Source organism: Coregonus clupeaformis, chromosome 13 (assembly GCF_020615455.1).
Source record: "Coregonus clupeaformis isolate EN_2021a chromosome 13, ASM2061545v1, whole genome shotgun sequence".
NCBI classification, from domain to species: domain Eukaryota; kingdom Metazoa; phylum Chordata; class Actinopteri; order Salmoniformes; family Salmonidae; genus Coregonus; species Coregonus clupeaformis.
The window spans coordinates 36,647,624-36,675,199 of record NC_059204.1 but is presented as its reverse complement, the minus strand read 5'-3'; the positions used below and the strand labels follow the sequence as shown (position 1 = coordinate 36,675,199).

Sequence of the window (27,576 nt, the reverse complement as noted above, 5' to 3'; positions counted from 1 at the left end):
AGGCTTCCCGGCGACGGCGTACGGACCGGTGGCAGCGGCAGCGGTGGCGGCAGCGCGTGGCTCAGGTAGGGGGGCCCGTGGAAGAGGCGGCTACATGGCGTACCCGCAGAACGCAGGGCCAGGTAAACTCTGCTCTGTCCGTGTTCCGTGTGGCTGCCGTTCCCTCCAGCTTCTCTCGCTGCTCTGCTTCTCCTTAGCACACTCATGGAAACATGCAGAATGTAGTCCACACACACTGGAGCCATAAACACTTAAATGAAGGGCACAGGCATACATTTTATTCTCCAATCCTAAAACTTTGTCTAAGAATGACTCACCAAAATAATTGGGTGTTAAGCACATAAAGTAGCTTGATCGATTTCTAACAAAGTTTGACTTGTGTAATTCTTCATTGGCGGTGTGCTGCGATATGTCTGCTTTAGCCCTCAGTGACTAACACTGCTCCTCCAACCATAAAACATGTAGACATCCACTCACTATAAACACACACAGCACTGATTGATTAGCTAACACTGTACATGTGTGTGCAGAGCGACTTGTACCTATAATCTGACGCACCAGACTTGCAAGTTTCTCCCTGTTTCTCACTCATCATTGATCCGCCAGTCATCTTCATTAACAGATCTGGCTCTGTCCTCCTCAATAACACTAAAGCAATCAATAGCAGTGAATAACAACCTAGGTGTTGGAAATTGACAGGCAGCATCCAAGCTCTAGGGAAGACTGGCTTTCCTAATCAGACTCAGGTCGTCTCTCTCTAAGTGCTACTGTACCTACCATAGGTGGGTTCTATACTATGTCAAGTGCCTTCAGAATGTATTCATACCCCTTGACTTATTCCACATTCCATACTTTCTGAAGGCACTGTATATATGCTCCTGCGGTATGATCATGTGAATGTAAGCTTCAAAGTCCTGATGGAAACTGTTTGGAAATATGACACATCAATACACTCAAGCACGTACACACACACCCTGCCCATCTTCCTCTCCTCATTTGAGCCACATTCACTTCAGCGCAGGGAACAATCAGATGTTCTTTCTCTCCAATCAGGCCTCTTGATCTTGCATTTTCAAAACAAACAATCTCCAGACAATGGAGCTCAATGCCATTCACTGAGAGTTAAACAGGGATGTGATTTGCTGATGGTTCCGTGGAGAGGAGAGGATGAGACAGGAATTTAGAGATGCAGGGGCCCATCTTGTACTGTTGTCTGATTCTGACACAACTCTGTGTTGCCTGGTAGTGCTGGTAGATGATGTATGGGGGGCGGGGAGTGAGGACAGAGGTGTAGTGATGTAAATGGTGACCTCACAGGTCTCCTGTAGTCTAGGTAATGAGGAGCCATGGGGGGCTCTCTCAGCTCTGACGTTTGAGCCGCCCGCAGCCCCATAGTTTACTGCACACAAACACACACACTCACAAACACAAACAAACACACACAAAAACACACACAAAGGGTAGATAAACAGGGTCGAGCGCTGAGGAAGATGAAGCGTGTTTAAATGTGACCTTCCTCTCAGCTAATCTCCCGCTCGTCTCCTCTCCATTGTGTGGCGCCGTGCCGGGGAGATCGGGTGCATCTCGTTACCGCCCCGCCACGCTCATATTTATCCACACGCTTATCATCCCACAGAGCGAGCAAGCCTTATACCCCCGTTTGGTCTTCCCCTCACCACGTGGCTGGCTGCTCACCGTTGTGCCCGCCTGCTCCGCAGAGAGCCAAGGGTAAATGAAAGACAGTCCTCAGTCCCCAACACAGGGTTCTGTCACCCTCCTCTCCTCTTCTCTCTGGCTCTGACAGCCCACAGCTTAATGTCACCGGACAAATCGACACCATGCTCACATGGCCTCCCTCTCCATGACAGGGCAGTGCTGCTGCTGCTGCTGCTGATGATGGAGGGTATTTTTAACTCCTCCATGAGGCCCTTTACTCTCTGGGTAAAGCAATCCCTAGGACTGGCCTTGCCTCGCCATCACAACTTAGCCCTGAATGACAAGAATGGAATCTGAATGTTATTCCATGTGTCCCTTCCCAATGTTTGTCCTTCTGTGGATGTATGATAGATGATGAGTCTGTATTACTAAGGTCATATGAGGAAAATATAAGAGGATTGATGTATTGAATAGGTATAGCTATTTGACAGACACTGATGGATGACATGTTATTGATGAGTTATTGCTTTGTTGGTTTATTACTGGGATATAATCATCAGTTTATCAGTGAGTATGTTAACATGCACACTAATAATTTAATATTAAACGGATTGAACGGCGATCATAATCGAAGTAAGCATAAACCAATTCAAACACCTGGTTTTCTGAGCAATCTTTCGAATTATTAGGACACGTAAACGCCTTAATCGGAGTTCCAGCAGTGTACTTGATCTGCGCATGTGCTAGCACCAGCCGAGTGAGCCTCTGAAAGTATGCATCTTAGAAGTAGTTTTCACATACAAACTTTATATGTCCAAACTCAGTATCAAATAGGCCTCCGCAAAATAACATGGTCGCTGTGGTAGAACGTTTATTTTGATTGCCGATTTTCTGCATTTATCAGAGTGCCATCAGGTAGTCTGGTTTCAGATGTGTCTGTGTAAAAAGGGTTATTAGAGAAATCGTTCTTCTTGCAAAGCTTGTCAACGTTTTACTCAAACTATTATATTAATCTGACTATCCACAATAATGTAACCATACTCACTGAGAAGACAATAGGAGTTGTTACTGATGGACTCTCTGTGGCCCTGTCATTCCTATGGACAGAGTTGATCGATCAGTAAGTCAAAGTCTGGGGCACTCTGACCTGACCTTATTGGGCTCAAACAATGGGATCACCCATTACAGTGAGATCTAGATCACTAGATCTCCTCTGTGATCCTCCAACAGTGGGAGATCACCCATCAGAGTGCTATCTTTTAGATTGCCTCGTCATCACTTTGGACCTTATACTGCTTTCAACCTTGGAGGAGTTTTGCTAACAGTATTCAAAGGCAGATTTCCACAGCCCTATAACTCTGCCTTACAGAGAGGGCTACTGTAACATACTAAAGACAAACTCTGTAGCATGCTACAGATGCCTTTGAGTGTCACGATCGTTGAGAGACGGGTCAGACCAAGGTTCAGCGTGGTATGCGTACATATTTATTAATGAAGATAAACACTTGACAAAACAACAAAAGCAAGTTGTCCTATGGGCTATACTCACAACATGCCTAACAGGAACACAAACAAGATCCCACAACTAAGGTAGGCAACCAGGTTACTTAAGTATGATCCCCAATCAGAGACAAGGAGCGACAGCTGCCTCTGATTGGGAATCACACCCGGCCAAACATAGAAATCTCAAACTAGATCTACAACCTAGAAATACAATAACATAGAATTCAACAGAAACTCACACCATGACCAAACCAACAAGATTTCTCTCGATCAGGGCGTGACATTGAGCGGCAGCATAGCTACATGCGGTTGTGACGAGGTGTGAAAGAAGGAGTCAGGCGCAGGAGGTAAAATACCGAAGTCCAGAGTTTATTCCGTTGACATAAATCAAACAAAACTATACAAGGGAAAACATCCACCTTGGCATAAACATTAGGAATAGTAGCTCAACCAAGCTACACGCTCTCACAACAAACAATCACTCACAAAGATAAGGGGAACAGAGGGAACACTTATACACATACTAAATAGGGGAATGAGCACCAGGTGTGTGTGATTGACAAGACATGACAAGTGGAGTGAGAATGGGATCGGCAGTAGCTAGTACTCCGGTGACGACGAACGCCGAAGCCTGCCCGAACCAGGAGGGGGGGCAGCCTCGACGGAAGTCGTGACAGCGGTAAAGAAATGGAATTTGACCAAAACAACAGAAACGCCGTGCATTTCCATGGCGAAATTCAGAATCTCCTCATTGCCACCCATCAAAATTAGGCTACATTTAGTCTATTGTTTATATGTGTATTTTACACTATGTTGAGGTAGAAATCGGAGTATAATGCTTGTATGGATGTCAACCCCAACACATGTTCATGTCATCACCAATCAACTGCATTACACTTAAAAATGGCTTCAACTACCACCACCAATTTCTATATCGCTAGCTAAACTGTAAGGGGTTGAATTTGACAATAACTTACAGGCAGCAAAGTGGCAAGTAAGTTACTGTATTTCATATTGCAGTACACCTACTGTAATCTAAATACAGTAAAGCAAGTACTGTGTAATGACACACAGTGCAATACCGAATAATTGACTTATTGGACTGTAAAAGTGGTCCTCTGTAGCTCAATTGGTAGAGCATGGCGCTTGTAACGCCAGGGTAGTGGGTTCCATCCCCGGGACCACCCATATGTAAAAATGTATGCACACATGACTAAGTCGCTTTGGATGAAAGCGTCTGCTAAATGGCATATTATTATATTACTATTATTATTTAAAAAGTAAATGCTACCGTAATCGTAATGAATGAATGAAATTCATTGGGTGGAGATTTCACAGTATTTTACCGTAATTACATGGCATTGGTGCAAGCAGGTTGGCTGCTAGGTAATGTGTTTGAAGATTACATCATATCAATTAATATTTGGTGTTTTAGATCACTTGCACTTCTAGAGGCCTTAACAAAGGCTTCCAAACTGGCAGCAACTACAGGGCAAAAAAGACAGAGCAAAATACTTGCTGCCATTCCAGTCTATCCCCTGTACATTTTAAATTGATGGGGCATTATAAGTTAAATTGGTACAGCACTCACACTAATGGGTGGAACAAATATAGCCTCATACAAGGCACGCCTCAAAATATGTTAATGAGACAGAAACAACAATTCCATGCACCCACTAGGGTTTTTGGCACTCCAAAAATACGGTACAGTACTGTATTCTGTAGGGTGGAATTACAGTACCATTTTAAATACAGCAATTCCTTCCCCGCCCACAACATTTTCCCAAAATGCACCATCAATTACAGTATGCTGCAGTATAATGCTTTCACGTGTAGCTCAGTTGGTAGAGCATGGCGCTTGCAACACCAGGGTTGTGGGTTCGATTCCCACGGGGGGCCAGTATGAAAAAAACTAACAAAAAAAAACGATGTATGCACTCACTAACTGTAAGTCGCTCTGGATAAGAGTGTCTGCTAAATGAGTAAAAATGTAAATAATAGCCAAAATTACAGTATAAATTCGTTTTCCGTTACAGTGTATGCTACCAGCTTATAAGAACGGGAGTTAACAGTTAGCAGACATTCATGCACCGAAAACAGCCAAATATATCCAAATCAGATTCTAGTAACCACATTGTGGGCCTGTTACAACATCACATAAATGATGACGGATTTGATGAATATCCACTTTGTTAGATTAGATTTTTGGAATGGCCGCCAATGACAGCGTTTTTGCGCTTTCCCCCACGGTCTGCGTTCCATTGCCCCCTCACCCAGGGCCCTTCTCCACAGGAGGCCAGTCTGTCCTCTCCCTCTTGGACTGGTCAACGTGCCTGCCTCACTCAATCTGAGTCCACGTACGTCCGTCCGTCCGTCCGTCCGTCGAGCTGTGTGATTGTCATGTCAGCCAGTGGTTTAGACCATTTGTTGCCCGCCCCCTCCTTCCCCTCTGATCTCTCCTCCTCCGTCCCCTCCATCCCACTCAACAGAGATATTTCTGCCCGCTCTCAGTCTCTCATTCAGACCCTTTCAGCTCCCTCCAGAGGAATGAGCTCTTATTATGTGAAGCGGAAATGAGTGGGATGTTTCAGAGTCTTGGAGATGAGATGGCCTCTTCTCTTCTCAAGGCCTCCGTGCCGCTGCCTGTAAACCTGCAGAGCTGCATCGATCGCCATGGAATTTCTGCTGCCGAGCTGATTAGGGCAGAGAATGTTCTTTTGATCTTCTATCTTCTTTCTTCTTAATGTTTTGCGTACTCTACCTCTTTACCTTTGATTCTCTCTCTCTGTGCCTTGCTCTCTCTCATTTTCTTCACTGCCCTCTGCACCCCATCTCTCTTTCTCATCCTCCCTCTCCCTCTGTATCTCTCTCTGTCTCTATACCTTTCCCTCTCCCCATTTTTTCTTCTCCTCTGTCCCATCCTCCCTCCCCTGTGAGTTAGTGGATGTCAGTAAGATGCTAACTCATTGGGAGCGGATCAGTCTCGTCAGCTGAAGAGGCTTCTTACATGTCCAGTTCTCCTGGCCAACAGTCCCTTGATACACAATAAGTGCATTGTGCTGAAGGTTAACGTGGCTTCAGTTCCGTCCATTATTATTTCTGTAATAAGTACATCTCACAGGGCCTTTTCTATGGCCAATCAATTCCGTCTTTACCCTCAGTGCTCCCAGTGACCTCAGAGACTTGGGAAACACTGAGGCCATGCTTTAATGTGACATTTCCCACTGCACAGAGCACAGTATAATTTGGTAGTAATATTTCTATGCCCAAATAATTGTGCTATTAAACAGCATTTGGCAGTGCAACATGTCCCCACAGAGGGATTTAAACAGTGAAATAATATTAAAAATATCCCTGCTTTTGGAACAAGGGATGTGTTGTTTTCAACATACAAAATGTACATTCTGCAACATGTTGACATAAATCTATAATGACATCATTGACATAGATAACGTACCATTTATTAATTTATGTTTGGTTTGATCATTTATACCATCTGATTTATATCCCCTGGGAAACAGTTATCCAATGGTTCTATTCTGCCTTAGAGAGAAACAAGAGGTTCTCATGTAGATGTAGATTTCAGTATTCTCCTCCACTGAACCCTGGCTGTTTTGTTTTCCACTGATGAACCCACAGCTTGCTTGGAGAGGGAAATAATTTGGCACATTTTGCCACATTATCTGAGATCGTTATCCATTTCCTCCCAACAAGCTCTGTGATCCTTGGAAGTGCCCCAGAGGAGTCTAGGATTGGCTGCGTTCGCCGGGCTAAATTAATCTGGATCCCCGGGCCCCATGGGTGCTCAGGTCCATTCGTTTGTCCCAGATGCTGCTCCGCTTAGCTCAGCGACGAGCCCAGAAGAGCATCACATGTCCTGGGTACGAGCATGCCAAACCAATCCATGTGACAGTGGTTTACCCCGGTTTAACTGTGGCCCAGAGAGAAGATGTCACATGTGGGGGAGGTGTTCCAGTCCCCCTCTCCCCTGCTCCTGTCCCAGAGTGCAGTGGCTCACACAGCTGTGTCTGGCAGATGCTCAGGGGTCACAGGAGAGAATGCCATGGGGGTTGGTCCATGCTGTGCCTCTCCAATGGGCTTCAGGCTGGAGTCATGGCCACAATCACTTTGGTTTCTAGTAGAAGTTGGAAAAACTTTTGCATGAACTCATTTAAAGACTTTGCATCGACACGAATAGCTATACCTTATAAATCATGTCACTCATAAACACTAATCAAAACTCTTGTCAAATGGTTGTACGTTGTGTTGTTAGAAGGACAGGATCAGAACTGTTCTAGTGTTCCATAGTGTTCTGTTGTTGTGTTCCATAGACCTGACACACCTGCAGGAGGGAAAATATCCTACGTCACGCATCACATTGTCACACGGCTGGTTAGACACCTGTGATTTACTGTCAGAGAACATTCTCTTTTCTGTTCTTTTAAAACTGTTCTTTTCCTGTGAGGCACTTCTGGAAGCTATCAGTGTTTAAAAAAGGATTGAGAGAGGAAGAAAGAGAGAAAGAATGAAAGCCTAAAAGAAGAATAAAAGGCCTGGTTATGGGGTAGTAAATGCCTAAATAAATCTGTTAAAATTCATTAGCCAAGCCTTTCTGAGCACAAAATGACAAGACATTAAATATGTATTATTTATGAAATGTCGGCGCTCTTTGATAAGGGGGTCTAGTGCTGTTAATTAGTCACCCATTCAGTCAGAAAATGCTATTTCAAATGGAAAGTGAAAGCTACTCTCGGCAGCGCAGAGAGCGGCTGTTTTTTTATCCTTTTTAAAATGGCATAGGTGGAAATGGAGTAGCTAATTACAGTCGCTGTGAAATTCAAAGCTAATTTGGGAAGCCGTATGACAGGTTTATTGACATCCTCCACAGAGTGATGTGTGCGGATGGCCACCAGGGAATTGAGAGGGGGCAGGGGAGAGAGGGATGATTGGGAGCAAACGTCACTCTAGGTGTGTGTGTGTGCCTGTGACTATGTGTGTGTGTGTGTATGTGTGTGTGTGTCTGTGACTGTGTGCCTGTGTGTGTGTGTGTGTGTGTGTGTGACAGTGTGTGCATGCATGGGTGTTTGTGTATTAATATGTGTTTGAGTATGTGTGTGTGTATTTTGGGGAATTGAAGCCTCAGTGTCAGGATAATCACAGACTTTTGTTAGCGAACACTGGTGCACTCTTAAACACCTTGTCCTCTCTCTAAAGTGGAGGGGAATATGCCCTGTATTTTACCACAAACACGATAGGGTTCTTTGTCTGTTTTTTCAAAGAGAGGAGCAGAGTAGCAATACTTTCAAGGCAGTGGTTTAGAATCCTTCCTTAGAGGCAGTCATCTGGCAAAGTGGAAATGAGAGAGGAGCATTATCCACTTGAAGAAAGCCACCCTCGTGATGGCAGTATGCTATGAGAGAACTGTGGAGCTTTTAGCTGGCCGATGAGAGCTGTCCACCCCCACCCCAGCAGTCTCTGGCCAGTGGGCAAAGGGAGAGAGCGAGATAGAGAGCGAGAGAGAGAGAGTGAGCGAGCTAGAGAGAGGAGGGGGGGATCATTATCAGTATAAATGGAGATCGGCAAATGATTCGCACTGCTGGGCCTTCTGATCTGATCTCCAAGGCAACCTCAACCTGCTCATTTGTTTTGTAGATGAGTAATTACATCCAATTAGACCAGAAGGGGGAAAAAATTAAGTCCAAAGAAGGGGCCATTGTTCCGGTTAGATGGTTTGAATATTAATAATGGGTTTGTCTCATAACAGATCAGTGATACTGCTGCAGCTGTGGGGACCTACTTCAGCCTACTGCCCCATCACACTACAGAGATAAAGATATGTTGGTGTGTGCATGTGTGCATGTCTGTAAGAGTGTGTGCGTGTTCCTTCCACAGACTACATGTCCAGTTAAAACTCCTCAGTATAGTGTGCAAGTGCACATCTGAGGCAGTCTGAGCATCCACCTTAATTTTACCATGAAAGAGCAAGGGAGGACATCTTACACTGGAGCACAAAGTGTCCTCCTCAGTTGAATAGTCACAGACTGTTATTGTAGAAGGACTTTCAGTGCTGCGGCTGTCTGCAAAGCATTGTTTTATGGCACCGTTTCTGTCCTCGGTTACCTCAATCAGAATGTTATGTTTTATGTTCTGCCCTGGTGAGTACTGATAGGCACAATGCATTTGTTATCTACAGACCAAAAACAGAGAAATGTTCTAGGTGATAATGTGGATGCTCCTTGCATGTTAAAGAGCTCAGAGAGTATTGTGTTCTATTCTAAGGAAAAGTCTTTGTGTCATATGATATTCCATGCTGGTTTATTATTATTCATTTGTGATAGTTCCATTGATTGGACCAGATGTTCTTTAATATAAAAATACAGTAGAGCAATGTATAATGAGCTATATTCCAAAGCACCAGTGGGATTCACATAAACTACACACATTGTATGCATACACACATATACAAGCCCCCTCCATCCACCAACATCAATGTGCTAGTGTATGTAGAGAAATTGTAGAATTAGTCTCTAACAGCTTGTCTGTTTAGGTGGATCCCAGGAAAGCCATTATTTCTTTGATGTTCAGAGACTTTTCTTCACTCTCATTCTGTTTCTCACCTTCACCCAAGTGAAAGTTGCTTAAAACATTTGTATGCTCTGAAAATCAAATTAGTTGGGGAAGATAATCAAGCTATTCGGCCTCTCCCAGATGTGTGCTTTTCAGTCTTTGATCCATAGAAGGAAGCATTTTCAGCCTCATTTTATTCATTTGCTGTCCCACTGATGGCACTATCATTAGAAGCAATCTACCTGAACAATAAAATTAATTTTGCCTGGCTTTATTAGATAAGACCTTGCCGGCAGCTGAGGGCTAATTGTCCGTGTCAGCGCAAACAAAGCCGCCATGTGTATTTGTTGTGTGTGTTGATGTCGTCTTTGTGTCCTGTCGTTCCCGCTATCATGGAATTGGCGGAATTATGCAGATTGCAACAGGAAGCTGCCATTGTCGGGGGCCTGGCAGCCAGTACCATGAGGATGTGGCATGGCCTTTGTAAAGGGACAAAGCAGGGCCTCCCTCCCCCTCTCCCCTCCCTCCCCTCCCTCAGCCCAGGGCCTCTCAGCCGTTTAACTAATAGGGGAGATTGTGGCAAGGCCTTTGTAAAGGTCGCCGCTTGTTTGTTGTTAAAGATCTAATTAGGAAGAGGAGAGGAAGCAGAGGAAGCTTGTCTAATTAGAGATGAGCATGGAAAAACCACCTCGGAAACTCAAGGACGGCCAGCTATTAGCGTGGATGTTACAAACAGATTAAACACAAGTGTCCCTAGTTTTTCTCTTCTTGGTCTCCTTACGATTAAAGCTGTCTGGATGCATATTTCTGTGAATGTCACCTCAAGGCAGCTTTCCATAGCACAGGCAGAAAAAAGGAGGGATGGGGGGGTGAAGATAAGGAAGTGGAACGCTCAGGAAATTTGCTCCCTTATCCCTCTTCTCCGCTCCCGGAAGAGAGCATATTCTTTAGAGAGAAAAAAGTAGTGACCCTCTGAAATGCCCTCGTCCATAATTCAACCTGGCCCATCCTCCTCACAGAGTCCTCATCCCGTGCTGCAGAGGGAGTGTCACCCAGGTCATTGCTGTGTGTGTGAGTGACCGCCCCTGCCTGGGAGGACAGGCTCTGTGGTTAGTGGCACGGTGATGACGTAGGGTACAGAGAAGACGCAGCTGGGTTTAATGATGGTGGAACACGTGCAGAATGGCCACACGTGTAAGATAAAGGCATAGACAGACAGACAGCAGCCTCCAGGACTGAGATACAGAGACAGACTGAGGACTGTGGGTTGATGGCAGATCACTGGTGACTCAGCACCTGTCTCTTGGTCTCATGTCCTTTCATATCCTCTCTGTATCACACTGAGAGGAGACAGCTCTGTCTGACCACTGGAGTCATAGCAGGTACTTAACATTCTCTAATTTCTTGACTTGTTTGGGAAGACTTTAGGTGAAAGTACATTTTTATCATTCAGACATTCTTCTTGCGTTCCTGCGTCGACCCATTTATGCATTCATTCCTTTATCGTCCCATTAATGTCGCCCTAATCTGAGTTCTTAGTAATAATGTTTTCCTCATTGATAAAGACCGATCGATTTTCCATGGCAATTGCTTAAGAGAGATGTAAAGGGGATTATTGCCTTATGGAGCTGACTTCCATGTCTCACGGTTTACATGACTGGAAGTGGGAAGCAATGTGGGAAGCCTGCCATTTTAGGAGCCCATCATTTGAGGAGTGGGCATGGAGCCCACGTAGCGCGGTGAAACCAGGGGGCCCTAAAGCGCCGGTTGAGGAGCACGCCTGGTGTTTGGATTTCATTTGGCAGCTGCTGACAAGCTCATTATGGCGGTCTAGGTGTGACACGGCTTTGATCGCCTCTTCAGCTGGAGACCCAAATAAACAAACACACAGTGGGGAGACCCGCCAGGAAAAGAGCCGCTGACGCCAATCTCAGTTTTTCCTTGAGTGGATTAACTCCCCATATTGAAGAGGTGCGCGATGCAACATTTGCCATTAATGGTTCTCTTTATAAGAGCAGCTTGTCTCAGATTAAGAGGACAAGCAATAAATGTCAGCATGTTTTATTGCTGAATGACAATTTCTGAAGCGTTGATAATCCTCCATCTGTGTTGAAAGAGGGGTATGTTGGAATAGCCCAAGCTTAAGTGTGGAGTGTTTTGGAGTCTTGCCTTATATTTAATGGTCAATAAGCATGAATGTGTCTCTTTGTTATCAAACAAGGAAAAATGTCACATGCATAGACCTCAATATGTAGTTGTAGTGGTTCAAAACCAGAGGCATGAAATTAATTATTGATTTGTGAGCATTCTACATTTTCCTCCCGTTGAATGATGAGAGTTTCCTTCAGGTATGTCCAGTAAGCATTGTAGTCATCAAATAAAGCTTTATTGACCTTTTTAAAAATAATTCTCCAATATCATCCCTGTCTCTCAATTGCAAGGCAATGTGAGGGAATCAGGTTAGATTGATTCATGTCTAGGATTCAGAGACAGCCAGTCTGCTACTTCACTGTTTGTCTTATGATTGTTGATAGCCAGTCAAGCATCCTATAATCTTAGACAGTCAGCCATTGAAATGTGTTGGGTTCCCTATAGAGGGATGATGCGTTACCCTGGTGCCGACAGACTCCTACACCTCAGACACTCAGACTGGCAGCAGGTTCTGCTGGGGAGAGACAGCAGGGAGAGGACGCCATGTATCTCAGCTAAATGAACCCGTCATAATGTCACACACCAACCATGCCATGCTAAAGAGTCTGGACAACATTGACTATTGTGAAACAATGAAACCAAAAGTCCCTTCCCCTCCCCTCCCCCACCCTATACTGTACCTCTCAGGCTTTCCCGATTACGGGTTTTACTCTGCGCCCAGTGACCAGAGGGGGGCACCCTGCTCCTTTGCGGACTATGGCTCCCTGGGGCCCCAGGCGGCTCAGATGCTGCACAGTGAGCATGCCACCTCCGCCTGCAACTCCCCCCTCCAGCACCTGCACAGCCCGGATCAGTTTAAGAGCCCAGGTTTGTATGTGCGCGTCTCTCTCTTCCACCTTCTGGACTGTTCAGTTTGATTCATGATGTTTCCTCCATACAGATGATCTATGCATTTTCTTTGTCGATGAGGAAAAAAAGAAACGTGAAAAGGATGAACGTTTCGCCAGCAATGCATTGCATGTTTTTTCCTCCTTTTTGATTTTCAATGTACCTTTTTATGTTTATTTGTGAGGTTTATTCCATGTCCCTGCTTGCACCTAGGGGAGGACATGTATGTTTTCCTCCATACGCATGTAACAGAGCATGGGAGGCAGGGGACTGGACTAAATCAAATGTTATTTGTCACATACACGTGTTTAGCAGATGTTATTGCGTTTGTAGCGAAATGTACTACAATGTCCTCTGTGAGAAAGCTCACATTTACTTGTCATGTCTCAATCCACATGGACATTTGAACCTTTTGGATTTCTACATTTGAATGATAGAGACTGACTGGATGAGAGAGTGAAAGGGTTAGCCAGTGAGTCAGTGAGAGTATATTGTAAACGATTGAGTGATGGAAAATGGAAGGACCTGTGGTGAAAGCATGATCACCTCCATTATCATTCTGTGAACAACTAGGCAATCAATCAGTAGGCATGATTTGTGTATACATTATAGTAACATTACATCCTAGTACAGTCATATGCATAATTTAACCATTACACTAAAACAGTGGTATGTTTCAGTATGATAGTGTTTGCTTTTTGCAGAAGCGCTTATAATTTGATTTGTCTTTCCCAAGGTTGTATTCTTTACATAGTGAAAACTGTATGTTTCGCATCTTATAACTCAATGGAAAGCATTTGTGATTCTATGCCATTTCCTCTACAGATAATACGTAGCTATGATAATTTCATTTAAATTCATTACCCTCATTCTAAACTTGCAGGGTCAGCATGCGCTATTTGTTTGGTCATAGGTTTGTTCCTGATAAAACTGACAAGAGATGTCATTTCAGTAAATGTAATCTCATATTTTGAGCAGTAAGTGTTGAGAGGAAAAGGTTGTGAGAAGTGTTTGTTTCTGACCCCAGCTCAGGGGATGTCAGGCAGAGAGCTGTAGATGTGATTTGGTGGTGTTGATCTGATCCACAGTAGATAGTGTTGGAGCCCTTCAATGTCAGGGTTCTTGTTGTATCACTCCGTTTACCAGTCATCCTCCATATACAGTATGTGCACAGCTGAAATCCTCAAATAATGTTATTCACAATGAAATACATGACATTCCTGAAAGTATGCTAGACTGCATAAAGTGAGTTTGGATACTGGTGTGTTGCTCTTCCTGACCAGATCCTATCCTTGTCTTCAGATGAAGTGGCCATGTAGACTAGAGACAGTAATGATGTCTGATGTCTGATGATGATGATGACCCATCCAGACAGAATGATGGCGCTGTCACTGCTCTGTAGAGTCCTATTCCATTGCACCAGTGGAGGAGTGGTGACCAGCAGGCAGCGGCAAGTGTTGAGGCCCCCTGCAGTCCGTCCCTGTACTCCTCACTAGTACTGCCTCATTGGCTTTGGCAGTGGACAGGAAAGGACATCTTTAGTCCCCATGCTTAACAGCGAAGATTACACAGATCTCCTGGTTTGGAGGCCGGCCCAGTCTGGGTGGAGATTTGCCTGCCTGCCTGACTCATTGGGATGGATGGATCCCTGCAGGTCTGAGCACTCCTCTGTCTGTCTGTCCTAGGGCTTCACAGGAGGATGGCAGGACTGCAGGCCCGCAACCACTTCCTCCATTTATCCACAGAGTGGTGATGAGTGGGCTCTGATTACACACAGCTGTAGAGAAGAGGGGGAGAACAAACAGCTTTGCTAGGACACCTACAGCATTGTGCATATAGGTCTACATCCAAAGACCAAAGTGCTGAAAAGCACCACTTTTGATGTGGGGATTGTATAGTGTGTCGTCTATTTTATTTTGTCTGCGCTTGGCTGTAGAGAAGGAAGTGTTTTGTGGCCCTCCTCAGGTAGTAAAGGACCATTGTGAACGGCTCCTCCTGGCTTCTAATTATGCCCTATGGGTACAGTTGGCGAAGATGAGCTCTGGTTCTCCACTGAGACAGACTCACAGCCACAAGGAAATGAGGGAATTGCAACCGCCAGTCTAATTGTAAACCTCCTCCAAATGTTCATTGTAAACCACCTAAACTGCCTCAACAGGGCGGCAGGTAGCCTAACGGTTAGAGAGGCGAGCCAGTAACTGAAGGGTTGCCAATTCGGGTTTGACGGGAAAGATCTGTCGGGAAGTGAGCTGGCAACTGGAGGGTTGCTGGTATTAAATCGTAGATGCCATTGCCTGTTGTTGTGCCCTGCGCGCCCAGTGTTGCGGCCCCCCACACCTCTCCAAAACGTGTATGTGTATGTACAGTATGTGCATCTTTCGGAGGGGTTGAGTTAAAAGCGGAAGTCAAATTTTGGTTGAACCTTGTGTGCAATTGACCAATAAAGTGATCTTAATAAGATACAGTATACAAACTGCTTCAGTTATTAAAGACCCGATTACAGCAAAACCCAATTTTGTGTTCTCCAGGACTTAAAACAGCAATAGAAAACTAGTGGATAAACACGTTGTCATTGCTCAGATACTTGAGCATAATAGTTCATATCTACCCACCCCAGTCTCACACAGACACATTCGAGCTTCACCTGGTTTGACCTTTTGTTGACCCTTCCTTTACTGCCTTTCCTTTTTTTATTGTTGCTGAAAATAAGAAAATCAGGGAAGGCATAGAAATAAATTTGCGTCAGCACCTTGCTCCCCTGTCCAAACAAACATTTTGTCACAGCAGAAACGAAGTACAAAGTGACATGAATAAGAACTCAGCGAGTGGAGTTGGTGCGTGACAGATGAGTCACCTGTGTCTTAAAAGATGCTGTGTAATCAAAGGCTGGCCCGCTAAGCCACCAGTCAGCCCCAATAAGTGTAACTCATGTTTTGCTGTTAAACTTAATGGCTGAACCTGTGTAGCCCCAGGGTTTAATGAAAAGCATGAATCCTGTTTCATATGAAGAGGGGATGCTGTGCACAGTTCAATAGAATCCACCGATTATAAGAAATTTGGATTACCGTTTAAACTGAAAATAGCAGTAATTGCTTAATAAGCAAGCCTATTAGGGGCTGTTCTGTACAGATAAGAGAAGTGAGGCCAGCCATGGGAAAGGGCCTGCAGTTAAGCAGCAGTGTCACCCTCATTAGATCTCTATGCTCTGGGACAGGTTCTCATTTTACATTTAGGAAGAAACCCTCTGTAGGAGGGGTTGTGTGCTTCTCAGAGTTAGTATAGATGAATTAACACAACAAAGTTTGGAAAGTGATGTCACAACTTCTGAAGGACTATTGCATCTGATAAGGGTGTGTGCGTGTTTTGCATGTTCAGTAGCATCTAAAGCTTGTTTTTGAAGTGCTATGCAAGGCATCACTGTACAGTACAGATCTCATTAGCCTCATGAGCTCAAATCTAGCATTGTGTATATATTTATAATAGAAACTTCAGACATAGCCTACTGTAAAAGAGCAACTGTCCATTTTTATACAAGCACCACAGCTCCTAGTGAAGGAGATATGCCACAGTCAAGAGCCTCAGAGCTCTGTAGAGGGTTATTTCCCTCCCTCCCTCTTTCTTTTTAATTTAATTTCTGCATTTATTTTCATGGCGTGTTTCTCAATAGGGGTGAGATGGAGGGTTATGTGAATCTGACAGCGGAGGATATTGAAGTGGTGTAGCTGTTATACGGTTTTAAGACATCACTATGCATTCTCTCCCTCTGGCTTAGTTTTATATAGCCAGTGTTATTGGCCATCGCTGGGCGTCTTGGTTTTCAAAAGGCCTTTTTATTAGTCTGACTCGCTCCTAGCCACAGGGCATAGGTCGGAGGTCACACAGAGCGGTTCTTTTACATCTCCACATTGTGTACCTGTGGATAAACTCAGGGCAAGCTTTTATGTTGTTATATTTCCCAAGGTTTATGCCTCCTCTGTCTGTAGAACACTTGGACATTGCTTTCTTGCTGGAGTAGGATTTTTAACAAACATAATCAGAACTCTTTCTGCCGTTTACTGAAATCCTGAAATCAGGAAATGGCCAGGCCAAATGACCATGGAATAGATGTATACTGTAGATAGTCAAGATTCAATTAAATAAAAAGTGTCTATATACATTGGAATGTTTTGTCCAATCAGGTTAGATGTGTAGGCAAATCAAAAAACATCAACTGGTTTCATACCTACATGAGTATAGAATCCAAAGCAACTAAGCTGTCCCCTTAACTATAGGGTACCTCTTGACAATTATAATAAATTAACAAACACTTGTCCACAACATACATAACAAAATCTTTTAAGCTGCAACCTTACTAGCATGGTCCAAGTATCTCTGGTGGTCTGCTTATGGTTTCTAGTGTGCATGGTTGAGTGTTATCACTTTATAGTATACCTAGCATGTAGATATCTCAAGAATATCACACTGGATTCATCTTTTACATTGCTCTTGCCTCCTCAAGAATGCAACATTTATTTTGTCAATCCCCAACAAAATTAATGCGATTTACATGCAAACAGGCCTCAAATGGCATTTCTAATTACTCACTAATGTGTGTGCTCTGTTTAATTATAGTATTGATTAATATACCTCTTGCCAAACGTATGAATCCAGTAATGTATTCTTAGATATGAATGTATATATTGTGGAAGAATGAACTAGCTGCATGTAAGTTCTCATCTGTGCTCTATGGTGCACCATGGTGTAACTGAACTGTTGCGCCCCTGCTGTGCTCTCTGTGCAGGGGGAAACCCACCTCGGCCTGGAGGCTTCCCTGGTGCCAACAGCCCTGGGCCTGTAGCCGACCTGTACGGCCCTGGAGGCCAGGACTCCAATGTGGGCAACTACATCAGTGCTGCTAGCCCCCAGCCTGGCTCTGGCTTTGGCCACAGCATCGCAGTGAGTACAGTACACATTCTCTGTTCACTGACCATCCTTTCGGTCTGTCTAGCCCATTAGACTGCTGTCCTTATACATATATGTGTTAGTGTTACAAGAAAGCAGCAGGCAATGAACACTGCCCATGATAGTTTCACTGCGCAACTCCCTCTCTACCTGGGACTGTTTTCACCACTAACTACACTCCAGGTGCATCACTTGTTGTGCAAAATCAAACTTATAAAAATATCTAATGAGACTTGACTGAACCAATCAGATGGTGAGGATCACAGGGCTGGTGTGATATCCTGTCAACAATATACTTTTATGTAAATAAAACAATGCATAAAACAATTGACGAAGAGAATGTAATGAGAGGGAGTGAGCAAATTGCCCAAGTTTAATGTCATTTTATCAAGCAAGTGAAACACACATGATATCCCAACAAAAGCACCACGTTGCAGAAACATTTATTTAATTGGCTTTTTGCAGCTTGCCTTATTGGTTGTCAGGGGTACCATGTCTGATTGGTTTAATCTTTGTTGGTCTCAATTTAGGAAGAAAGAACATGCTTGTTTTAGAATTTGCTGAAGGACTGAAGTTCACTCACTATCAAACCATTTAGTTTGCTCAATGTTAAATCTTATTACTGGCCGGTCTCTTTGCACCGGCAAAGTTTCTGCATTCTCCCGTGTTCATATCCCTCTCTGCCAGTCACCTGCCTCTTTAAACACTGAACTTGTTCAACATGTCACTAGCTTGTTAGTGTCTCCTAGTTTACACGTGTCATACAGAGAGTGGAAATGTCAGAAGTATACTGAACAAAATTATAAAACGCAACAAGCAACAATTTCAAAGATTTTACTGAGTTACAGTTCATAGAAGGAAATCAGTCAATTTAAATTCTTTAGGCCCTAATTTATCGATTTCACATGACTGGGTAGGGGCACAGCCATGGGTGGGCATAAGCCCACCCACTGGGGAGCCAGGCCCAGCCAATCAGAATGAGTTTTTCCCCACAAAAGGGCTTTATTACAGACAGAAATACTCCTCAGATGAAGAAGCCGGATGTGGAGGTCCTGGGCTGGCATGGTTACACGTGGTCTGCGGTTGAGGCCGGTTGGACGTACTGCCAAATTCTCTAAAATGACATAATGGTAGAGAAATGAACATTCAATTCTCTGGCAACAACTCTGTTGGACATTCCTGCAGTCAGCATGCCAATTGCACGCTCCCTCAAAACTTGAGATATCTGTGGCATTGTGTCGTGTGACAAAACTGCACATTTTAGAGTGGCCTTTTATTGTCCCCAGCACAAGGTGCACCTGTGTAATGTTTACATTGAACAAGATTAATTGCAGAAAATTCTATAAAAACACTGTTAGATTGGATTACAGCAGTAGACATGGGCAGGAGACCATGTGATCTCCTTGGCTTTTAAAATAGCCTGCTTGCACCCATTGTTTTCTCTTCTTTTGTTTTAACCTTTGTATCCATAGTCTAGCTGACCCAGATACAGATGGACAGGCTTCTGAATTCATTTGGATCCCTATTTCACATGGGATCAAGCTGTTGTTGGGGAGATTTACATATTTTCCGTCTGAACACTAGTCAGAATAAGGCCACCCATTTGTACATTTTTCAATAACAATATTATGTGAAGAGAGATATACATTTGATGCAGCTATACTTCTTTACAAAATAAAATCAAGGTTTGGTTGTAGGTTTCCCACAAGGGCTGTCAAAATGTGTTTTTAAATTTCTACTTCAGTTGTACTAAATTCCATTCATTCTAATCCACTTTAAAAATGACTCAATGAATCGAACAAAGTCCAATGAACCAGTGAAGCGCCGTGGCAGCCTTCTCACCTCCAGTGCACAGGCAGATTATGTCTCTATCCACAACATTAAGAAGGGAAATGACTCAGAACTAAAGTGCACCTTTTAATTATTTTCTGTGTTACATGCAGCCAAAGTTATCACATGGTGGAACTTGACATGTTACAACCTAATGGATGACTTCAGTCACTTTGACTTGCCACAAGATCTCCCAGTTTGGTGTTATAGCACTGACTAGAGAGAAGTCAGACGATGATGTCAATGCCAGAACAGTTATTACTGTCTTATACCTTGGCATTGTTGAATACTCGTTTATTATTGGCTTGAATGACATTCTAGAGCGTGCATTATTTCCCTAAACGCACGGTATATTTGCACGGTAGAATTGAATGGCTATAGTTCATTCGTACATGTTTTGTTTGAGCTGCTTTTTAAAGCAAAAGTTGAATTGAAAACATTATTGGTATTGTTGAATTCATAATAGCAAGCTAGGACTGATGGTTTGGTTAGCTAAACCAGCAAGTATGTTTGTTTGGTTACCACAGCAACTACTTTAGATATCTAGTAAAATTGCTAGCTACTTTAGTGGAAATTGAACACATTTCTAGTGGAAAATCAACTCGAGGCTCTATGCTAGTGCGTTGTGGAACACACCTACGTCGTTCATTATTTTCCATAGAACACATAGCCCCTCGTTGATTATCCCTTACATAAACAATAATGGACTGGGCTCTTTGCCTCCTTTGTCCCTTCGATTTGAATTGAACAAGATGACAAAAAAAAATGAATGGCTATTGAACATTTTAGATATTTTTAGCATGTTTCATTGAAGCGTATCTATAAATCGATACGTCCTTAGTTTGTTACAGACACAATAGACAGATGAGAAGCTAGATAACCGGCTCAGTTTAAAAGAAAATACTAATTGGCGTTCTGTTCTTTCTGCCCTCTAAGAATACTGTGTCAGTGTCCCAGTTCACTTATAGGGTACAGACAATGTGGGTGATTGGCATTATGCAGAATAACATACAGTAGATCACCATGGGCAGAGTGTGCAGAACAGGTTGATCAGCATAAGAGATTTTGCATGAATTAATTAATATTGTTTATGTTGGCATGAATGAGTATATGTATGTAAAAAGTGAAATCTTATGTCCCTCACAGGTCCTTAGGTATGCAGTAGTTGGCCATGATGGCAACTATGTGTTGAGGGATTGTTTAAATCTTCTCTTCAAAACACATTGTGCTTGAATTTGCCTCTATTCGCACTCTTCTCAAGCTTTCCTTCTGTTTTGTCTCTATTGTCCTAATGATTAATTTAATATATTATCATTCAATCATCTCTGTACCTTTTTACTTAATTCCAGCTCTGTTCCATCTGATCATTAGAATTAACTGAATAATTTAGAAGATGTGAACATTCCATCACCATGTGTAATTGACCTCCTGTAGTTTTAAAGATCAATTAATAACAGTATAAACACCCTCACTGAGTAAGAAAGAGCACACTGAAATCTGTAAAATGCTCAAGGTACAGTTTCTTCCCCCTAAGAGAATAAAAAACAGATGTGATTTATTAGATTATCTATTGCTCTAGTGATCAAAATGATGAACAGGAACAGAGAATACCCATTCATGCTAGCGGAACAAAATGGATACAATGTACTCACTCTTTTTTTTCCTTGAAATGCATACTGACAAAGGTACTAACTGTACACTTTTAGGGCCCGTTGATTGCGACAGCTTTTACAAATGGATACCATTGAACAGGTGGTTGGTTGCCATCTCATTGGAGGTATTATATTCCATTTATATTGTTCAGCAGTCTTTACCCATCTGTTTCTTTAGATTTACCTCATTACTTTGTTACGTCAACTCCAATTCCACCTTTCCTTTCTTCTGTAAAAATGCATACAGGAAACCTATATTTCACATCACCATCCTACAGACTTGTACAGATACAGAAACACAAGCTTTTTTATTAAATCTAATAAGCTAAATGTGTGCGCAAATGGCAAATTAATAAAATTGCATGCTTTTACAAAACAAAATGATGAACCTTTTGTTGTGGAACTTGTCCTCCCTGATTTACTGTATATTTTTCACTAATCCTATAGGCCTACATCAATAGAATAACAATAATGATATTCTTGGTTAAATTGACTCTGTACTGTTGCCTTCTCTGGTTTGCATTCATGGCAGAAGATTGGGTTTATTCTCCATTCACTTAAAGTCAAGTCAATGTGTCAAATAAAGCCCATGACATGTCAAAGTCTGTGTAATGCCTATTGTCTATGGTTGACGCTGTTGGTCAGGGACTCATCTGAAGATAATAGCCAATGTTCCAGTTATTAATATAATTGAATACAGCAGGGCAGCAGGTAGCCTAGCGGTTAAGCGCATTGGGCCAGTAACCGAAAAGACGCTGGTTTGAATCCCCGAGCTGACTAGGTGAAACATCTGTCAATGTGTCCTTGAGCAAGGCACTTAACCCTAGTTGCTCTGGATAAGAGTGTCTGCTAAATGAATAGAATGTAAACACACTAAATTAGCCTTTGTTAACTCTGATGGTGTTCAAAGTGTATGAGGCAAGAGAAAGCAACAGTAATAGATGCAGTTTGTGTAAACTGGAATTCTGGGAGAATTAGTTCCTCCTCATAGCTGTGCTTGTGGTGACTCCACTATAGTAGAATGCATTTGTAGTCTCCTGTGGTTGTGTGCATGTCTGTTTTTCATTGCTATTACGCCTATGATGATGTGTCTCATTGCCTCACACACATAGTATAGTAGCAAACAATGTTATGTTTAAGATTCTCGTTTTGTTAGTATGCTAGGTTATGGTGAAGCTTAGGTGGTCATGTTTTGTTCTATTGAAATGTACATGCTTCTAATTGTTCCACTGTACCTGTGTTCCTCAGCAGAGTCTATCTGGTGGTCCAGGGAAGACAGGCCGAAGCTTCTAATTAGCTCTGTGTATAGGTGATGTCATCTAACTTCAAGCACTACAGCATCACCCAGCAGAAATGAGAGGAGGTGGAACCACAAAAAAAAGGAGTTAAAATCATCTCAGAAAAAAATTAACTGCTGTACCATAATCCAAACCCGTAACCTGACAACCTGGTTTGGTCTGATGTTTCATGTTGATTTCATTAACTTTTTTTCCTTTTATTAGTTGTTTGATTAGCTTTAGAGAGAGGCATTTTAGTTTCGTCTTAATTATTTGTCATTTTTTGATTTTGTCTTCTAGTGTACTCATGTAAATGGATTTTGCTTCTCTCTTCGGGGGTCATAGTTGAGAATGTTCGCAAGTCATGCCTACACCTTTGGTACCAATAATTTAAACAAAAAAGATCAGAGCTTCAGGTGTCTTTTTACACACAAAATAAATCCAAAGTGGAAAAAAACATCAATTACATTTCAAATTAAATATTCGAGCGTAACTAACTAATACATCTTAGTAGCTGTTTTTAATGTCTCATTGTTAACCATAATTACCTATTTTTGGGCAATACAAAGAGGACTCCAATATTTTTATGGTCCTTTTTTATAAGTGTTGTTTTTGTTGTTTAGAAAAAAACATGTATACTATAAACAATTTCATATAAATACATTGTGAATTCAAGATTTAAGAAAAATAAATGTAACTGTAAATATTATTCCAGTCATTGCATAACCAACTTGATGAGAGGATAGCATATTTTTGTGATGGTGTGTCAAATAAATGTAATAGCGTGTGAATAGAAAAAAAGCTCTAAACAAATACAATTATCCTTTACTGCTCGGAGACAGTGACTACCCTAGTGTCGGACAGAATATATTTGAACACTGATTGGCTTGCTCTGTAAATACTCAAGCTGAATAACTTTACAAGTGTCATACCAGCAAATTTACAAAAGGTGAGTTCAGTGCACAGTATTGGTATCTTTTGTCTAACCAACTGTTATTTAAAATATCAATATTATTTCAAAAAGAGTGAATTTAATCCAAAGCACACTGTATTTAGTGTTGAAGAATAGAACTCGAGCCTAAGCATTTTACAGTGCTCTGCGCATCCTGACACTTTTATACTCCTGAGAGAAAAACTCAACTTGTTTGTGGTTTGTTGTTGTTTGTTTCCTCCTGCTTGTTCCTCTTAAGTTTGGGACGCAGTATCTGGACTCTTTGTTGTAGAGCCAGTATAATGCTTGTTCTCTACATCAGTTGTCTTTTCAATGAATTAGGAAGGCAAACATTTTGATACCATACCTCAGTCCTGTGAGTTATACCTTGGAATCGTTGACAGGTTTAATTTATTTTAGTGGCAAATAGATTAAAACATTGAATGGAAAAAATAATAAATCATTGCACTGTGAGCAGTAAAGAAAGAACAGGCCATTTCCTATTTGCACATGTATATGTTGGCTATTTAAAATGGTTGTGTCTTTGGGGTGAATTATGAAGGATTGTTGGATGTTGCTCCTCTAGAATAGGCATACACAGAGGTGAATAAACAGATTGGCAAATCGCAATTAACTGATTAATTACTACCAATGTTTTGTGGTCATGTCTTTGGATTTCATTGTATGGTGTAAATCAACTTTAATCTAAAATATTGAGATCGTGCCAGAAGACACTGAATAAATGATTCATCCTGCTAATCATAGCTTGGTGCGCACATTTCTTATGCAGTATGTGTAGGGACAGGTTTTGCTTGAATATAGAGAGACATTTAATGACATGCTTTAAAGTGCAGTAAGATTTGTAAACATGATTATGGAATGAGTGGTGTATATTCTGATGTACTTTTCCTGCTGCAAATGTATTTGATATTTCATTTCACCTGATGTTTAATTTCAGTAGCTCTTTTGTTCAGAACCACCAGGTGAAGGAAAATGCTGGATGCTTTTGAATGATGTGGAGATATGATCAAGTAATAATTTAAATGAGAAAACAGAAGAGAACCGGTGTAATGTTCCAAAAAAAAATGCTTCACTGATTTCAATTTGAATCAGGGGGTTTTATTGATATTTTTGTGGTTACTATTAATAATTGTAATATTATATTAAAATGTACTGTGCATCCATCGATTTCTCTCTTTCCATTCCCTGTCACCACATACAATATTTTGTTGATCATCCATGCATTTCAATAGTATGAAAAAAAGAAAAAGAAAATCAACAATTAACTTGTAACAGAGTGCTGTCTTTGATACCAGTGTAGTGGTCTATGCTCTTCTTTGTTGTACTCCCTTTCTCTGGCTTTTTCCTCTGCCTCCTTTCTCTGTCACACATTATTAGTTGTAGATGTTATGTGATAATACTTGTAGTTATTAGTGGATTTATGACCAGTAAGGATAGAACTTGCTCTTATTATCAAAGGTTTGACATACATTTGCAGACAGTTATTTTAATAGAAGTTCCATGTCATTTGTTTCATGTAGGTCTTTTTTCCTTTTTATTGTGTTTTACCAATCTCAAATGGTTTCAACTAACCAAAGCTCTCACAGAAGAACTATAGAGAAACAAATTGCTGTAAGATGACATTTTAAACAAGGCATTATTTGGATATTCCCCACCCTTGAATGTTTTAAAAGGGGTGTGCCATACTACCTTAAATGCTAATGCTAGATATGCAAAACTTGTTTTTTTATTACTTTCTAAGAGGGACACAAGCTATAATTAAGAAAAAGATTGTGCGGAAAGAAATCGTATTTTTTAGAACGTTTTAACATATTAATGATGATAACAATAATTATAATACCACTACTAATAATAATAAACTGTAATATCTTTTAATGTTTGTACACTTTGAAAATATCCCAGATGCCTATATGGCTCTGCTATTTTTGGATACCACTCTGTTTTTTAAACGTCTCTGCCTTTTGTTTCACTCCAAAAACATCAATTTTGTGAATATCAGCGCTTTATTCTAATCAAAGTCAGGCTTGTATATGTTGTCTGTTAATGTTGCTCTCACAGATCTAGACAGATGTGCTCAGTACTTCACAACGGTTGCAAATCATTTTAGGTAATCTACCTTCTAGAGGGGTCATTTGATGCCATTACATACTTGAAGCAAAGATTACATAGAATTAATCATCCTAATGACTGTTTCTTAACTTGTGAAGGTGGGCAACACGGCATAAACTGGAGTTACCCCTGAAGATTATCTTCATTTAGTTCACCTGTTGTTGAATGTCTTCATACAGTAGTTCAGTTGGTTAGTAAAACTGTAATGTGTATAGCAAGGGGGAGGACAATGTCAAGTTTAAAAAATATCATTTACAGGTGGGGAAGTGCATGTAAGCTTAGATATTCATGCATTTTCTCACTTATAATAATAAGCAGCACTTCTAGATAGATATTTCGGCCTGGGAGCCTTTTGTAAATGATTTAGTTAATTGGAGGACAGAGAAAGTCAAATATTGTAGGTGAATTTAATAAGACTAACATAGGAGTTGATAATAAAGTAAATATTGGATTCATTCATATATTTACTGTCCATAACATGTTCACAAAGAAATGAAATGTGTGTGGAATTGGCAGGATGAACATCAGCAGTCCAGGCCCTACATACAGATCTGTAGCAGTTGGATTGAATAAATAAGCTATACAGTACTCATGATACAATTGCAATGCCTTGAGGTTCTTGTTCTATAGTTCTCCTCCTTTGATTAAAGTAAAGGCTGGTTATCCAATTAAATAGCTCATTCCCCTTTGATCTGTGTTCAAATATGATTTTGATTTGATCCCGTAGCTTGGACTTTAAGGTAGCATGGCTCTGTTGCTGTCATTTTATTTTTCATTGACAGCAGTTTACAGCTAATGAATGTTACACATCTTACTAGAATAGCAAATCCATTGAGAAAAAAATTACATGTTGGTTTAAGAAAAAATCTGAAAGGAAAAAAAATGGCCTGGAAGGTGTTGATATTTGGAGTGTACTACCGTATCCATTTAAACTTGAATTTTGAGGCAAGTGCTAGGCAATGGCCAATCATTTCATCCCATCATCCATGAATCACCCGTGTTCATTAGTCTGTGTACATACAGTACATACATGTTCTGTTATGTGTACACGTGTCTGCCCTGTATATCCTTCACGTGAACATGTTTGACTAGATGACAATAGAGAGCCTTCTGTATTCTAGACACAGCAAAACCCTATCTCCCATAGGTCTGTATAACATAGTAGCCAACACTGTTTTCATCACTCGCTGTCAAAACAGTCAACGTTATGGTGAGCTAGTGTGCTGTTTTGGCATTGCATTGTCTACAAAATTCTAACTGGACCTTGTTCAGTGGTCTGGCATAGGTGATACATTACAGATTACTGTAGCAATGAGTGAGCCATCCTCTGGTTTCTTTTGGATACTCTTAACGTGTGTGGATCGGAGTGCACGGCTGCTATTCCAATCTGTAGTAATGTATGAGGAAAAGTGGGCAGTCTATGACTACACAGCATATTGAGGCTATTGTCCTTCCACGTAACATCCACTGTTTTCCAGAGTGGAGGAGCAGCCATCCACTGAGCTCTCCTCACAGATTTGCTGTCTGCTCCTGATTTGCCTTGCCCATTTCTAACACTTGCCCATTTTTTAACGTTAACAGACTTTTTACGGCGAGAGACTAACAGAACTGACTGACGTCTGAAAGCATCTTTCAGGTCTTCTTGTATGGCTTGCTCAAGCCCTGTTGTAAAATAAACTAAAATGGATGGGGGTCTCTCACATCTCAGATGTGGAAAGTATAATTTTATATTTGTATTTTCAAATAATAATAATGATGAAAAAAAAAATTGTGAAAGGTTTCCATCCTCTACTGTGGTCCAGAAATCGATGTGTCTGTCTGGAAAATAAAATAAAATACAATGAACTGTTTTATTCCTTGTTTCTTTGCTTAACTGTTGTAATAAGATTGTATTATTCATCCTATTAAATTTGATGGTCTCTATATTTAAATAATTTCAACACTCATTAAATGCAGCATTTAAGGTATTATGAGCACCAAATGGTACAATCATGTACAGTCCCTTCAGAAAGTAGTCACACCCCTCGACTTGTTCCACATTTTGTTGTGT

At 41.6% G+C, this 27,576-nt stretch overlaps 1 protein-coding gene across 13 annotated transcripts in view; it reads left to right on the top strand.

Annotated features, from left to right (window-relative positions):
- The window catches only part of LOC121579916 (RNA-binding protein Musashi homolog 2), a 322,000-nt gene extending 294,624 nt beyond the window's left edge, over window positions 1-27,376 (top strand). For 2 of the 13 annotated variants that reach the window (XM_041894900.2, XM_041894896.2), the window contains exons 11-15: window positions 3-122; window positions 12,565-12,744; window positions 17,546-17,700; window positions 21,243-21,313; window positions 22,437-27,376. In XM_041894900.2, coding sequence (XP_041750834.1) covers window positions 3-122; window positions 12,565-12,744; window positions 17,546-17,700; window positions 21,243-21,284 — 497 coding nt within the window. In that variant the 3' untranslated portion in view covers window positions 21,285-21,313; window positions 22,437-27,376. The remainder of the gene's footprint in view (window positions 1-2; window positions 123-12,564; window positions 12,745-17,545; window positions 17,701-21,242; window positions 21,314-22,436) is intronic. The other 11 variants (XM_041894901.2, XM_041894899.2, XM_041894898.2 and 8 more) reach the window with 9 other exon arrangements.
- Window positions 27,377-27,576: the final 200 nt, after the last annotated feature.